Below are 14331 nucleotides of genomic sequence, written 5' to 3'. Positions count from 1 at the left end.
GGTTAACTAGAGTCAGGGTTCGGCCCCAGAGCCTCTTTTGCTACCATAAAGGTAAAGGGACCCCCTGACCATTAGGTCCAGTCGTGGACGACTCTGGGGTTGCAGCGCTCATTTCGCTTTATTGGCTGAGGGAGCTGATGTACAGCTTCCGGGTCATGTGGCCAGCACGACTAAGCCGCTTCTGGCGAACCAGAGCAGCACACGAAAATGCTGTTTACCTTCCCACCGGAGAGGTACCTATTTATCTACTTGCACTTTTATGTGCTTTCGAACTGCTAGGTTGGCAGGAGCAGGGACCTGGCAACGGGAGCTCACCCCATCGCGGGGATTTGAAACGCCGACCTTCTGATCGCCAAGTCCTAGGCTCTGTGGTTTAACCCACAGCGCCACCCGCGCCCCGGTTTTGCTACCATAGCGTGCAACAAAAGAGGTGCCTCTGAGCGTGTGCAGAGTGGCAATCCTTCAAAGAACCCAAGTCAGCTCCTTCCCACCTGAAGGCAGAATGTCAGTATGTGTGTCTTACCAGCAACTGAATACTAGCTCCACCTAAGGTATGAGGGAGAACAGCAACTGACAAAAGATAGACATAATACAGTACAAGGACTGGAAGAAACATCATGGACAGTAATAGCCACACACAAGAAGAACAAAGAGTTTGAAGGCTTTGCCTGTAGTACTGTAAATTATCTGATGTGTTAATGCGAATGGAAGTCATTAAAACTGCAGCTGCGGTATAAGGGTTTGTTATTCTGACTGGTGTGTAATTGGAATTTATAAGTTTTTGGAATTCAGAGTTAAAGTAAATGATCAAATCATCAATTCTAGCATGGGGGGGCAACAAAATAATATAACTTGGCATCTGAACAACTGGCATTATTAATTGTATTATAATTTGGTATTGACAACGAGGCTTTTATCGGGTTATTGTAATTGAAAACTGCCGTATTATTCACTCTATAAGACGCACCAGACCATAAGACGCACCTAGTTTTTAGAGGGGGAAAGCAAGAAAAAAATATATTCTGCGCAGAGCATGTAAGCGGCTCTCGCTTTTCTTGCTTTAAACCCTTCCGTCCCTCCTCCTGCTTCGCTGAGTAGCCAGCAGAGCAAGATGCGCAGCTCTCGCTGAAGCCAGCAGAGAAAGAACGATAGCTGCGCAGCGCCTCTTCTGCTGGCTTCCCAGCAAAGCGGGATGAAGGACGAAAGGGAGCCCTTACAAGGGAGCGCTGAACAGAGTTTGGCAGCGGCTCTTGCTGGCTTTTCCGGGAGGTCTGGGAAGGGACAGAGGGCAGCCCGTCAGTCCCTTCCTCCACCTTCCAGGAAAGCCCCCAAGAGCTGTGCGCTCTTTAAAGAGCCACGTCTAGCGTTTGTGTGGCTCTTGGGGGCTTTTCCCCGAGGAGGGAGAAGGGACTGACGGGCTGGCCTTCTCCCTCCTTAGGGAAAAGCCAGCAAGAGCCACGCTCCACGTGGCTCTTTAAAGGGAGCGCTGAGCAGAGCTTCCCGCCTGCATTCGCTCCATAAGACGCACACACATTTCCCCTTACTTTTTAGGAGGGGAAAAGTGCGTCTTATGGAGCGAAAAATATGGTAATAATAATGTGTGGCTTCCCTAGAAAAGGCTGCCTCTCAACTGGGAGAGTCGGAGATACAGGGAGTGCATGGCGTTAGCCCAACAACAACAAAAAATGAGGACCTCCACATGATTAAAGCGGTGGATGTTTTTTAAGCAAATCCCCTACCTGTCTGGCACAGGGCTCTGGCGTACCCTGCTCCAACCTTCCCTCCGCTGCTTCGTGGAAGGTTTCGGAGTTGCTCTTTGGGAGCGGGCGAGCCGGACTCCACGAGGCAGCTTTGTACAAGTTCCCAACGCCCGCCTGGCCGGGGGGCGCCGCAAATTTCGCCAAGTCGTCCAGGGACACCGTAGACCTTATGTGTTCAGAGGAATGGCTGTAGCCCACGGGACCTGTCGCGTGGCGAGGCTTCAAGGAACCGTGAGATGCACTGAGGGCAGAAAGAGTGGCTCTGCTTGCTCCGGAAATGGGGGACGGAGCGTTCCCACCAACGTCAAAGGGGATCGTCGTCCCGACCCCTGAGGAGATCGAGCCCTGTGGGGAAGAAAAGCCAGCTTTCTCCGCATCTACCTCACACGCTGGAATGGCATTGACAAACCGATATTCATACTCCGCCGGCGGTTCCTGGCTGACCCGGATAGAGGCCTCTAAGTTGACATTTTCCAACATGGTTGTGGAGGGCAGCTCCTCAGAGGATGGCATGGTGTGGGTGACAGAGCCCAGTTCCTTGACGTATTTTGCTGGGATGTAGAAAGGCCGGGCTTCTTTGTTCTTCCTCACGTGCCACCAGTGGTCATTGGTTCGCCTCAGAAGCATGTATCTCTCATTGGGCTGTATCGAAATGAGCTGCCCATCCTTAGCGGTGTACTCAAAGGGGTATTCCACCAAGACGTATCTGTCCTCCTTGCCACCCAGGGAATCCATTCTTGTGCCCTAAAGTGGCTTCCTTGGAGCAACGTCTTCTTTCTGAAAAGGAAGAAGGAAAAGTTAGTGGCATGGATTGAGATAGGTAGGCCTGGAAAGACTAATGTTTGATGCAACTTGTCTGAGAAAATGAATGAGCAAACGCCTAGATTTTATTTCATCAGAACTTAGTGAAGATGGCGTCTGCCACCAGAGAAGGACTTTTGGATTGATTCGGCATAAACACCAGCGTGTGAGGGCATTCTGCAAACAACAGACTTACCAGCTGCAAAAAAAAAAGGAAAAAAAAGGGAGAGTCATACAAATTTCACACAGAAGCACATTATTGTTTATTTCAACTCGCCTGTGGAAGCAACTCAGAGCCTACGAAGGAAGGAAGGATAACAACAGGAAGATTTAAAGAAGGAACTATTGGAAACTCAAGGCAGGAGAAACATAAGACGATTAGAGCCCCACTGAACTTGAAGCATGGGAAGCCCCAACAAAAATCTATAATTTGGGAGAATATTTGGATTATGATATGTATTTGTATAATTTGGAATACTTAATGTGATTTGAGTGTTAAAATGGAAAATTTAATAAAAATTATTTTTTTAAAAAAAGAGATAGGTAGGCCTGTGTGGACTTAGCCATTGGGGGGGGGAGGCAAAAGAAAGTGTTCTGTAACAAGCAGAATCCTACAACTCACGTAAGAGGCAAATGTAAGATAAATTCACTTAGTTTCTGTCAGGACAGGCCCTACCGTTAGGCAGAGTGAAGTGGCCGCCCCAGGCACTAGGTTTTGGTTGCTGTAAAGGCCGCCAAATTGTTAGTTTTTAAAGATATGAGTACAGTGGTGCCCCGCAAGACGAATGCCTTGCAAGACGAAAAACTCACTAGATGAAAGGGTTTTCCGTTTTTTGAGTCGTTGTGCAAGACGAATTTTCCTATGGGCTTGCTTTGCAAGACGAAACGTCTTGCGAGTTCTTGCGAGTTTGTTTCCTTTTTCTTAAAGCCGCTAAGCCGTTAATAGCCGCTAAGCCGCTAAGCTGTTAATAGCCGCTAAGCCGCTAATAGCCGTCCTTCGCAAGACGAAAAAACCGCAAGATGAAGAGACTCGCGGAACGGATTAATTTCGTCTTGCAAGGCACCACTGTATTGTATTTTTACTGCCTGGGATGGGGAGAGGTGCTTGTGGGTTTTTCTGCCTCAGGTGGCAAAACATGAGGGGAGGGCAAAAGGTACAGAACCAGCCTTTGTTTTGCCCAATTGTTTTGCCTTTGTTTTGCCCTTTGTTTATTCACAGGCCAGAAGAGAACAGGGCTGAAGGGTTCAGCCAGCCTGCTTATAGAGAGCTCAACTACAAAGCAACAGTAACGACTTTCTGTAACTATCCAATCACTGAACGTACTTTCAATTCCTTATTTGCATATATGGACCTGAGTGAAAACTATCTACAGTATCCCCCTGCTGGCCTAGGAAGAGAACTTCAGTACATAAGAGTTCTAGCTGTACCCAAATATTGTTTTGAACTGCCTCTTCTCTACCCTCAGTGTCACCCCCCGATCACTCTCTCAAACCAGTTTCCCCTATAAATTTCAATCCACCCCTGCTTTATTCAAACCTCAGCTGTTTAATACTGCCGCTTTTTCTCCTTTCAGTGTCTCTCTCTTCTTGCCATACTCAAATGTCTCCCCTATTCCATTCCCCCAGTTGCTTCATGTGAGATAAAGGATGTGGAGTCCTCAGTTATTCCAGAGTGCTTTACTCAAACCTTTACCATTGTTTAAAACTGCCGTTTCCCTGTTTCTTCCATCCCTGCTTTACACATACTTCTGCCGTTGTTGCAAACCACCTCTTTCTGACACTAAGAATCCTCTAGTGGGATGATGACAGCATTACATTTTTATGTATATAGGAAGAAATATAAACAAAAACATCGTTCTATTAGAACTGCTTGCAAGAAAATGCACACTGGGGCAACACTGCATATAAAAATACATCTACCAGGTTAAATGCATGCAAAAATGTGCATACATTTTCATCCAGACTTAACCCCCTCCTCCCCTCCCCACCCCACCCCCATCGCTGGCCAGCTAATGTGGAGGACCAAGCTTAGGATTGGGAAATATAGAGAAACTAGAATTGACATGTCATCTATCCCCTACCTGAGAGCAGGTTTAGGAAAACCTCTTTCCTACTGGAGCCTACAAAGTGAGCAGCTGGATCATGAATCTGGCTGGTTTTGATAGAAGAAACCCTGCTCTCTTGCTTTTCCTCCCATACTGATAGATGCTGACTTCTCTGTGTCTGAGGTGGTGGACTTCCTCCAAACAGCAGAAGGGCTTCCTCTTCGGCAGTTTCTCTGCTTTTTGAGTCCTGATGGGGGGGGGGGAATCCCCAGACTAGATTACAGACTTGCAAATGGCGTTCCCGGATGAGGGCTTCAGGCCGAGGGCATCCCAACACTTCTCTGAAAAAGTAAAAAAAAAAAAAAAAAAAATCATTTCAACAGCGTGCATTGAGAAATGCAGTCAGATAGGTCCCAATATTAAAACTTCTCCAGAGGTCTTCCAGGATAACAATATGGCACCGGTTAATAAGTAGCCTGGGCAAATAGCAAGGGCTACTTTGAAAAGGGATGCGGGTGGCGCTGTGGGTTAAACCACAGAGCCTAGGACTTGCCGATCAGAAGGTTGGCGGTTTGAATCCCCGCGACGGGGTGAGCTCCCGTTACTCGGTCCCTGCTCCTGCCAACCTAGCAGTTCGAAAGCACGTCAAAGTGCAAGTAGATAAGTAGGTACCGCTCCGGTGGGAAGGTAAACAGTGTTTCCGTGCGCTGCTCTGGTTCGCCAGAAGCGGCTTAGTCATGCTGGCCACATGACCCAGAAGCTGTCTGCGGACAAACGCCGGCTCCCTCAGCCCATAGAGTGAGATGTGCGCCGCAACCCCAGAGTCAGTCACGACTGGACCTAATGGTCAGGGGTACCTTTACCTTTACCTTACTTTGAAAACAAGTCTGAAGGCTTCTCCCTCTCACTCTGAAACTAGCCATCTTCCCTCTAGGTTAGCAACAGAGAGGGCCAGTTTGCCCCAAAGGCCCTCAGCTGATATAGATGAAGTTGGCAATGTCAAACACTTGCGAACACTAAGCTAGGAGTAAGTCACCCCACTGAGTGCTGTGACTTATTCCTGAGTGAGCATGCACCAAATTGCTCCCCATCCGGGGAATTTAATAAAGCAGTCAATATGCCAGCCTAGTTTCCATTGTGCAGTGTGCTGTTCCTATCCCCTGGTCCACAGTGTGAGATGCAGCCAACAGTATTCTTTGCCCAGGCTTATGACTATTAAATGATCTATGGCCTGTGGAATTGTGGGGAGAAGACTGTTACTATGATGATTTTTTTTTACTATTAGGCTGTCTGTCAGTATGCTTTCGACTATGTTTTTATTATGCTTCTATCACTGATGTTTTGCAATGCGTTTCCGATGTTGTACACCACCCCGGCATCTTTTGATAAAAGGTGATATATAAATTGTATTATTAATAATAATATTAATATTAATAATCATAAAAGGTAAAGGGACCCTTGACCATTAGGTCCATTCGTGACCGACTCTGGGGTTGTGGCGCTCATCTCACTTTATTGGCCGAAGGAGCCGGCGTACAGCTTCCGGGTCATGTGGCCAGCATGACTAAGCCGCTTCTGGTGAACCAGAGCAGCGCACGGAAACGCCGTTTACCTTCCCGCCGGAGCAGTACCTATTTATCTACTTGCACTTTGTCATGCTTTCAAATTGCTAGGTTGGCAGGAGCAGGGACCGAGCAACGGGAGCTCACCCCATCGTGGGGATTCGAACCGCCGACCTTCTGATCGGCAAGTCCTAGGCTCTGTGGTTTAACCCACAGCGCCACCCACGTCCCATTAATGATCATACGCCTGTGCTACCCTTACAAAGGATTCCTTACTGATGGTTAAGCAAGATGTATTCAAAACAAGAAGATGGTGTGGAAACCGGAAGGGTTTTAGTTTGCATATTAAATGGCAACTTTTAATAGCACGTTGCATTCTAGAGGTAACATTGCACTGCGCTAACCAGTGCGCACTGCTTTGATGCTAGCCCAAATGCCACACCGCACTGTCATAACAAAGGCAGCACAGTGCGTGGGTGTGCCTGTCTCAGAGCTCTTCCGTTTGTCAGTCTGTGCACAACCAGCTCTCTCTGTTTTCCTCCTCTGTTCTCTTTTCCTTTTAGCTGGGAGGAGTCTTGCAAATGGGGCCAGACACTACAGCTGTGGCTGCTGCAGCGGTTTCCTGCGTGAATTGTAGTCTGTGACAAAACGATCTGCACAGAGCCTGGTTGCACGGAAGGGACCAGATCTTAATTGGGCCTTGCACTCCCCGTTACGTAACGGTTACCTTTTCCCAGTATGAAGTTGTGTTATGATACAGGGGCAAGAGAAGAGCTGTTGAAATGCTCTCACACACACAGCAAAGGGACATGTGAGATGGGCCACATGATTGTGGGGCGCAGCCCTGCCCAAAACACGCACACTGACAGCATCACTTGCTGACCATACATTTGCCGGCCGTAGGAGGGGACCAGAAGGCTCTGCTGCAGTGTTCAAACGTCCCAGGTTCCCCATCCTTCACACAGCAGAGCTGTTCATGTATACAGTGGTACCTCTGGTTGCAAACAGGATCCGTTCCACAGGCCCGTTCACAACATGAAAAGAGTGCAATCCGCAGCGGCGCGTCTGCGCACACTCAGATTGCGATTCGCCACTTCTGTGCATGCGTGTGACGTCATTTTGCGCTTCTGCGCATGCGCAAGCAGCAAAACCCGGAAGTAACCCTTTCTGGTACTTCTGGGTCACCGCAGGACGTAACCTGAAAGACCGTAACATGAAGCAAACGTAACATGAGGTATGACTGTATACAGTGGTACCTCGGGTTAAGTACTTTAATTCGTTCCGGAGGTCCGTTCATAACCTGAAACTGTTCTTAACCTGAAGCACCACTTTAGCTAATGGGGCCTCCTGCTGCTGCCGCGCCGCCGGAGCACAATTTCTGTTCTCATCCTAAAGCAATGTTCTTAACCTGAAGCACTATTTCTGGGTTAGCGGAGTCTGTAACCTGAAGCATATGTAACCTGAAGTGTATGTAACCCGAGGTACCACTGTATGTTTATACATGTAGCATACCCTTCAACTGTCTCGTTTTATGTGGGACATCCCAGAAGCAAATCCTGGTTTCTGTTTGGATCCTGGAATTTTTTTGGTACAACTCTCCTTTTTCAGACTGATGCTCTGGCGTGAATCGGCTGGGTTGCACCAGAGCACTAGAACAAAAACCGCTCATTTTTCAGACGTGACACACTGGACGTGACACCGTCATGCGTGACACCTGGGCATCGCACGGCATCTGGCGGGGGGACTCAGCCCCCTAAAATACATGGGGGGCACTTAAGTCCCCTCAGCCCCCAGGAATTGGCGCCCATGTTGGATGCTATGAAGTAGACCCCTTCATGTGGCTGCCAAACTGGTCCACGGCCTGCAAGCGTGCTGGCAACTGGAGCTACTCCTGGCTCAATCTCTCATCTGTGTTCGATGCAATTGACCATGTATCCTCCTAGTATGTCTGCAGGAGATGGGCTTCAGTGGAAATGTTCCACTCTTACCTCCAGAAACTGTTTAAGAAGGTAGCACAGGGTGTACGTTTCCGAGCACAATTCCAAGTGTTGCTGCTGAGCTTTAAAGCCCTAATCAGCCTCGGCCCAGTATACCTGAAGGAGCGTCTCCACCCCCATCGTTCAGCCCGGACACGGAGGTCCAGCTCTGAGGGCCTTCTGGCGGTTCCCTCACTGTGAGAAGTGAAGTTACAGGGAACCAGGCAGAGGGACTTCTCAGTGGTGGCACCATCCCTGTGGAATGCCCTCCCATCAGATGTCAAGGAAATTAAACAACTACCTGACTTTTAGAAGACTTCTGAAGGCAGCCCTGTTCAGGGAAGTTTTTCATGTTTGAAGTTTTATTGTGTTTTTAATGTTCTGTTGAAAGCCGCCCAGAGTGGCTGGGAAAACCCAGCCAGATGGGTGGGGTAGAAATAATAAATTATTATTATTACTCAGACCCATGCCTCTTGAACCACAGGGGGCTGCAGGGCATTACATTGTCTCCAATGCTATTTAATTATATTTTCTGGGAATATGCTGGTGATGGACCAACTCGATTTCTCTGTAATGTCTGAATCAATAATGGCCAAGGAGGTCCTGGGCGAGGTTCCGGTTGCACTTGTGAGCTGGATGAATGCTAATAAACTGAATCTGAATCCTGGCAAAATGGAGGCTCTGTAGGCGAGTTGTTCCCAGATCTGGGAAGCTGGTAAACTTCCTGCCCTGAATAGAATCATGTTCTCCCTGAAGGAGCAGGTTTGTAATCTGCAGGTGTTCCCAGACCCTTTGAAAGTAGTTTAACTTTTGCCCATCATTGCACAGAAGAGAGTTAGAGATGGAGGAAGTGGCCTTCTCTGACAAACTATCTCACTTTCAGCAAGCAGAGAAGTGAAATTGACTAAACTGCAGATGAGGAATAGGTGGCTTTCAAAAACTGATTTATTTTTTAAAAGGAACAGATACAAAAAAAAAAAAAAAGTGGGTGCATTGCTGCCGGGAACATAAATTAGCAATATCAAAAGCAACATGATGACCAGAAACAATTACAAAGTGAAAAACTTTATGGACTAATACAAAACATCAAAACTAACAAACGGAAGTCTCTGAAAGTCCTTAAATGAATCACGGTTGCAGAGAGCAAGCTTTGTATAATCAGCAAATGACTGATTCTGATGTCGAACATAATCGCATGAGCACTGTTCCAGAGTATTTTTCATTCTCATGTACAGTGGTACCTCGGGTTAAGTACTTAATTCGTGGTCAGGGATGATGGGAACTGTAGTCCCAAAACAGCTGGAGGGGCGAGTTTGGGGATGCCTGGCTTATGATCTGTTACGTTTGTAATTACATAATATTTCCATGTGGCAAGCCGCCTTGAGCATGTTTTTAACTATGGAAAGACAGCATACAAATAAAATTATGTATGTATATACGTTTGCCGCACATATGTTTGTATGCTGCATTTTCCAAGCACAAAAATATTACAGTTTGAGTGCTAGAAAATGCTTCCTCCCTAAAAAGGAAACTAGAGGAAGCACATTGTTTGCTTGTCCCTTATGTTTGTCCATGTGTTTTGATCATAGAATCATAGAGTTGTAATAATAATAATAATAATAATAATAATACATTTTATTATAGCCTGCCCTCCCCGGCCAGAACCAGGCTCTGGGCGGTTAACACCAGTAAAATTACAGTAAAAACATAATGGGGGGGGGGGGGGGACCAATTTAAAATACAGGTTAAAATGCAATTTAAAATGCAGCCTCATTTTAAAGTAGCTGATAAATCAAGACCATAAGGGGAGGGAAACATAAGGGTCAGACCAAGTCCAAACCAAAGGCCAGGTGGAACAGCTCTGTCTTGCAGGCCCTGCGGAAAGATGTCAAGTCCCGCAGGGCCCTAGTCTCTTGAGACAGAGCGTTCCACCAAGTCGGGGCCAGTACTGAAAAGGCCCCGGCCCTAGTTGAGACCAATCAAACCACCTTGTGACCTGGAAGAGTTGGAAGGGACACCAGCGGTCATCTAGGCCAACCCCCTGCAATGCAGGAAACTTTTACCCAATGTGGGGTTCGAACCCACAATGCTGAGATTGAGAGTTTCAAGCTCTACCAGCTGAGCTATCACTGCTGTCACCTTTCAGCTCAGTAAGGAAGAGAAAGGTCTCGTCACATGTTCAGAGGCACTCGCCTATATGATTTCTTTACAGGTTTCCTGGACTGAGCTTTTGGCTTTGAAAACACATTGTGAGGCTTAGTGCTGCTGGAAACTCAGGTAAGGGATGAAGTCTATTCAAAAGCTGAAAAAACTCAGAGCATGGCCACTTTGTCTAACCACCCCTGTACAAAAAGGCAGGTCTGTACAAAAAAAACCACCATCAGCGGAACAATTCATGCAAGCCAAACCACAATGTGCCACAAGCGCACCGTAGCTAAAGGCGTCTGAAAAGCAATTGTATGCACATCTCGAGCAAGTGAGCCAAGCCACATGGACAGATGACCGTCCAACCTTTGCTAAAAGAAACCTCCAAGGAAGGAGAGTATATATGTCTATATGTCACCTATAAGTTGGTCTATATGTCACCTTTCCACACTGAGCTGCGCCCAGAGCAGTTTACAACAAACATCCACTAGTCATCAAACACAAAACATCAGAAGGGTGTTGGTTGTGCTCACCCTATTATGGTGAAATACATGCAATTCATTGCCACTAAATGTTGTTGTGACCACTAGCATAGATGTATTTTTAAGAAGGAACAGACAAACTGAACAAGGAGAGAGAAATCAGTATTTAGTGTTGGCTGGGGAAGAAACTTCCATGTTTCAGAGGAATGAGACTCTTGTTTACAGATTCAGGGAATAAACCCCAGACAAAGAGCTTTGTTTTCCTGCCCTGCTTGCATCTTCAGGGCTGCTGTTGCAGTGCTTAGAGATGGCTGGATGGATGAGCTTTAGCATGTGCTCAATCCTATATGCCCATTACGTTTTTGGTATGCATTTCCCCATTTAAAATAGCACCGAAACCATATCGCAAAAATCAGGAATGTGTGCGATAGCTATGCGTAGAAGTCTGTGCACTTCAAAATGCAGACCAAAAATTGTTCCTAGCAGGTACTGAGTTAGACAGACCTTGATCTGATTAAAAAAAGCTTCCTTAATTTCCCTCAGTACTTCTGAAGAGCAGATAGCAGGACATTGTTTAGCGTTCCGGAGAATTCAAAAAAGCTTGCATGCTCTTTTGAGATGTTTCTTTATAAAAGCATTTCCCCAATAGGGATGTTGGGATTTTTATAATGGGCCGATATGGCAACGATTATTTTCTGTTTCCCGTCGTGTCTGCACTGTGCGGCAGGGCACCATCGCTCCAGTTGCACAGACGAGGAAAACCGAAATTTCTCCCGGGGCCTAAACAATCTCAGCATGGCTATCTGGGATCTGGACCACAGTTTCACCTCTCTACCCCCGCTGGACAGCTGCCAGCCTGCCTGCCTCTCAAAGATCAATGGGCCAGAATCTGTGGACCAAAAGAGATGCAGGATTGTGTCCAGCTTTTCCATCCTCTCTCTAGCTGGCCAACTGAATGGGTTGGAAAATATTTGGAGGAGACTTTTATGTCAGGAGCGACCATTCACTTTTGTGCAAGGAGCGCTGGCAAGAGTTCATTTCTCCACGCACCCTAATAAGCAACTCTTGCCCAGACAAACACACAAGCCCTGCCGAAGCTGATCATTCAAGAAATTCAGCTCACACTCTGAATTTTCAACAGCTGGAACAACATTGGGGAAACGGAGGTGATTTTGACCTGTTTTCCATGCTGTCCCATCGCGGATTCAGCCAGCCTCCCGGGACTTGACCCCTTCACCCCACCCCGTTCCCCTGTTTTACCTGCTGGCTCACATTTTCTTAGTTTCCCTTCCTGTCCCGGCCTCTTCTTCGCCTGCCTTTCGATCCTACGCCTCAAAGGATGTCCCAGATCTTCCTCCTCGATTGTATCAGGAGCTGCATGGACCTGCCCAGGCCTGTGCGCCTGGTCTAAACCTGCCTCTGGTCCTCCCCTACCTAAACTATGTCGAGAAGGGAGGAAAGGAGGGGGAGCAGAGACTGTCACAAAACAGATCTTTCCGTCGGCTTCCTCAGGAGAAGGAGACTTGCGAGTGAAGGAAAGAAACAGCAGCCTTTGGTCAAGACTTTGGTCCAGCGGCTCTCCCCAAATATCTTCATCATCGCCAGAAGCCCAAGTCTGGCATTCAGCCGTCACCTAAAGGATCAAAATCAGCTTCTCCTTGCGGGCAGCAGCCAAGACGTCCGACGGCGAGAGGAGCGTTCCACAAGTGCCGCTTCGACGCCACACGAAAAACCAAAACTAAGAGGCACCTCTGGGGAAAACAGCCGGCCACACCCCTTCCAGTTTCTTTCACCCAGGTCAATTCCAGCTGAGGACAGGTGCTCGCTTCTGCATCCGTCAAAAAGAGCTCCTTGCAGTCACCCAAGACCTAGTTCCATGACCTCGTCTCCTCCGACTCCTCCCCAGCGATGCCCGTTTTCGGCCAAGCCCTGCCGTACTTGTGCAGAGTCTTGCGAGAGTGAGGCAGGCAGAACGACAGGGCTGTTCCCACCAGCCTGTGCTGGATGGAGGAAGGAAGCTCCCTCAGTCAGAGGAAGTCTCCCCAAGGCCGGGGAGGTTGGGGGGAGGGCGCTGCTCAGTGGGGAATGACTCACACACCACCGCCGAGTGCATCTCTCTGTCGGTGCGTGTCCAAGATTTCCACCAGCCTCCTGTGCCACCCTGATTGAGTCACGGGCTTGTCGGAGGGCATGGATAGCATTCCGGCTGGGTTGGGCTCCTCCAGTCCCAAAAAGAGGTGTGTGTGCATGTTTATTTCTCTCGCGAGCAGCGGAGGAAGGCGACAAGGAGCCACACGTGTCGGTCGCCAGAAGGAGCAGCTTACCTGTGCCTTTCAAAACCGAGGGCATGATGTGCTGGGCAGACCTTTGTCATGCCAAGGGGCAGAAGAAAGCCGCTCCCTTTGGGGAGGCGGACCGCAAAAAAGGGAGCTGCTTTCTGTTTTCTGAGCTGCGGAAGGTCTGCCACAAGCTCAGTAGGTAGTTTTCGGCAAGCTGCTCTTACCATCTCAGCACCCACTCAGCCAGGAGCCTAGAGACGCAGAGAGGGATATTTATAACCGCACCGGTTCCCAACATTTGGTTTCCGCCAGGCTCAAAAGTGAGTCAAAGAAGCAAAAGGCGGGGAGCCATTTTTGCAGGGGAGGAGGAAGCCACTTATAAATTTGTCATGCAGGGAAACGCGAGGGGCAGGGACGCCATCTAGGGAATCTGTGGGGCCAAGTGCGCACCCCATTTCTTTCAATGACCCCCCCATTTTTCTGCGCCTGTGGCAGAAAAACCTTTCCGTGGCTGTGACGGGGCCTACCAGCAGGTAGCAGAAGGTTGCCCCGTCCTGCGCGGTGTCGGGAGATGTGTGTGACATCACTTGTCGCGTGTATGACATCACATGTGCGCGCCGGAGCGCCTTTGTTCTTGGGGGCGACCAGGCGCCTGTGGTGAAGGCCTTAGGTGAAAAAGGGTCAGGTGGGGGAACGTTTTCGATACAAGGGCCATGTTTCCCTCTGGTCAAGCCTAGGCCAGAGGTGGGCGGGGCCACAGGCAAAAGTTAAAGGGGGCGGAGCAATGAACATTAAAAAAAAATTCTTTGCACAATAGGGCAGATTCTGAACATGCACATGCCTCTCTGGCCTCCATTAGGAACGCAAGAGGCTCCATCCGAGGTCAAGGGCACTTTGCAGGTAGACAAAAACATTGGGGTGCAAGCAGGGGCAGTGAGGGGGCGTGGCCTGGAGAGAGGGTGTGGCTTGGGGAGAGTTCAAAGGGCCTTTAGTGCCACACCCCTGAGTTGATTGGACAAGAAAAGGTTGGGCCCTCTTTCCCAAACTTCCAAAATACCTCCCCTGCCCCTGAGAAACTCCACAGGCCTTTTTACTAAAATGGATATACAGTACTCAAAGCTATTTTCATAGAAAAAGAGATGCTGGAACTCACCGTGAACGCCTCTTTTGTTTTCTTATAATGGCAATGGAGCCCACCTGAGAGGTGCTCAGTTCCAGCGAGTTCCAGCTGGGGAAAAAGCCCTGGATATACTAATATTGTCCTACATTAAAGGTAAAGGG

General features: G+C 48.4%; 1 protein-coding gene across 2 annotated transcripts in view; it reads right to left on the bottom strand.

Moving 5' to 3' along the window:
- The window catches only part of ARHGAP27 (Rho GTPase activating protein 27), a 64516-nt gene extending 51743 nt beyond the window's left edge, over positions 1-12773 (bottom strand). Inside the window, exons 1-3 of one of the 2 annotated variants that reach the window (XM_028702529.2) lie at positions 12032-12773; positions 4643-4947; positions 1740-2537 (exon numbers count right to left, since the gene is read on the bottom strand). In XM_028702529.2, coding sequence (XP_028558362.2) covers positions 1740-2495 — 756 coding nt within the window. In that variant the 5' untranslated portion in view covers positions 2496-2537; positions 4643-4947; positions 12032-12773. The remainder of the gene's footprint in view (positions 1-1739; positions 2538-4642; positions 4948-12031) is intronic. The other variant, XM_077917484.1, reaches the window with a different exon arrangement.
- Between the last annotated feature and the right edge of the window lie 1558 nt (positions 12774-14331).

This window comes from Podarcis muralis, chromosome 13, assembly GCF_964188315.1.
Source record: "Podarcis muralis chromosome 13, rPodMur119.hap1.1, whole genome shotgun sequence".
Lineage (NCBI taxonomy): Eukaryota > Metazoa > Chordata > Lepidosauria > Squamata > Lacertidae > Podarcis > Podarcis muralis.
This window is presented reverse-complemented; position numbering and strand designations above follow the sequence as displayed.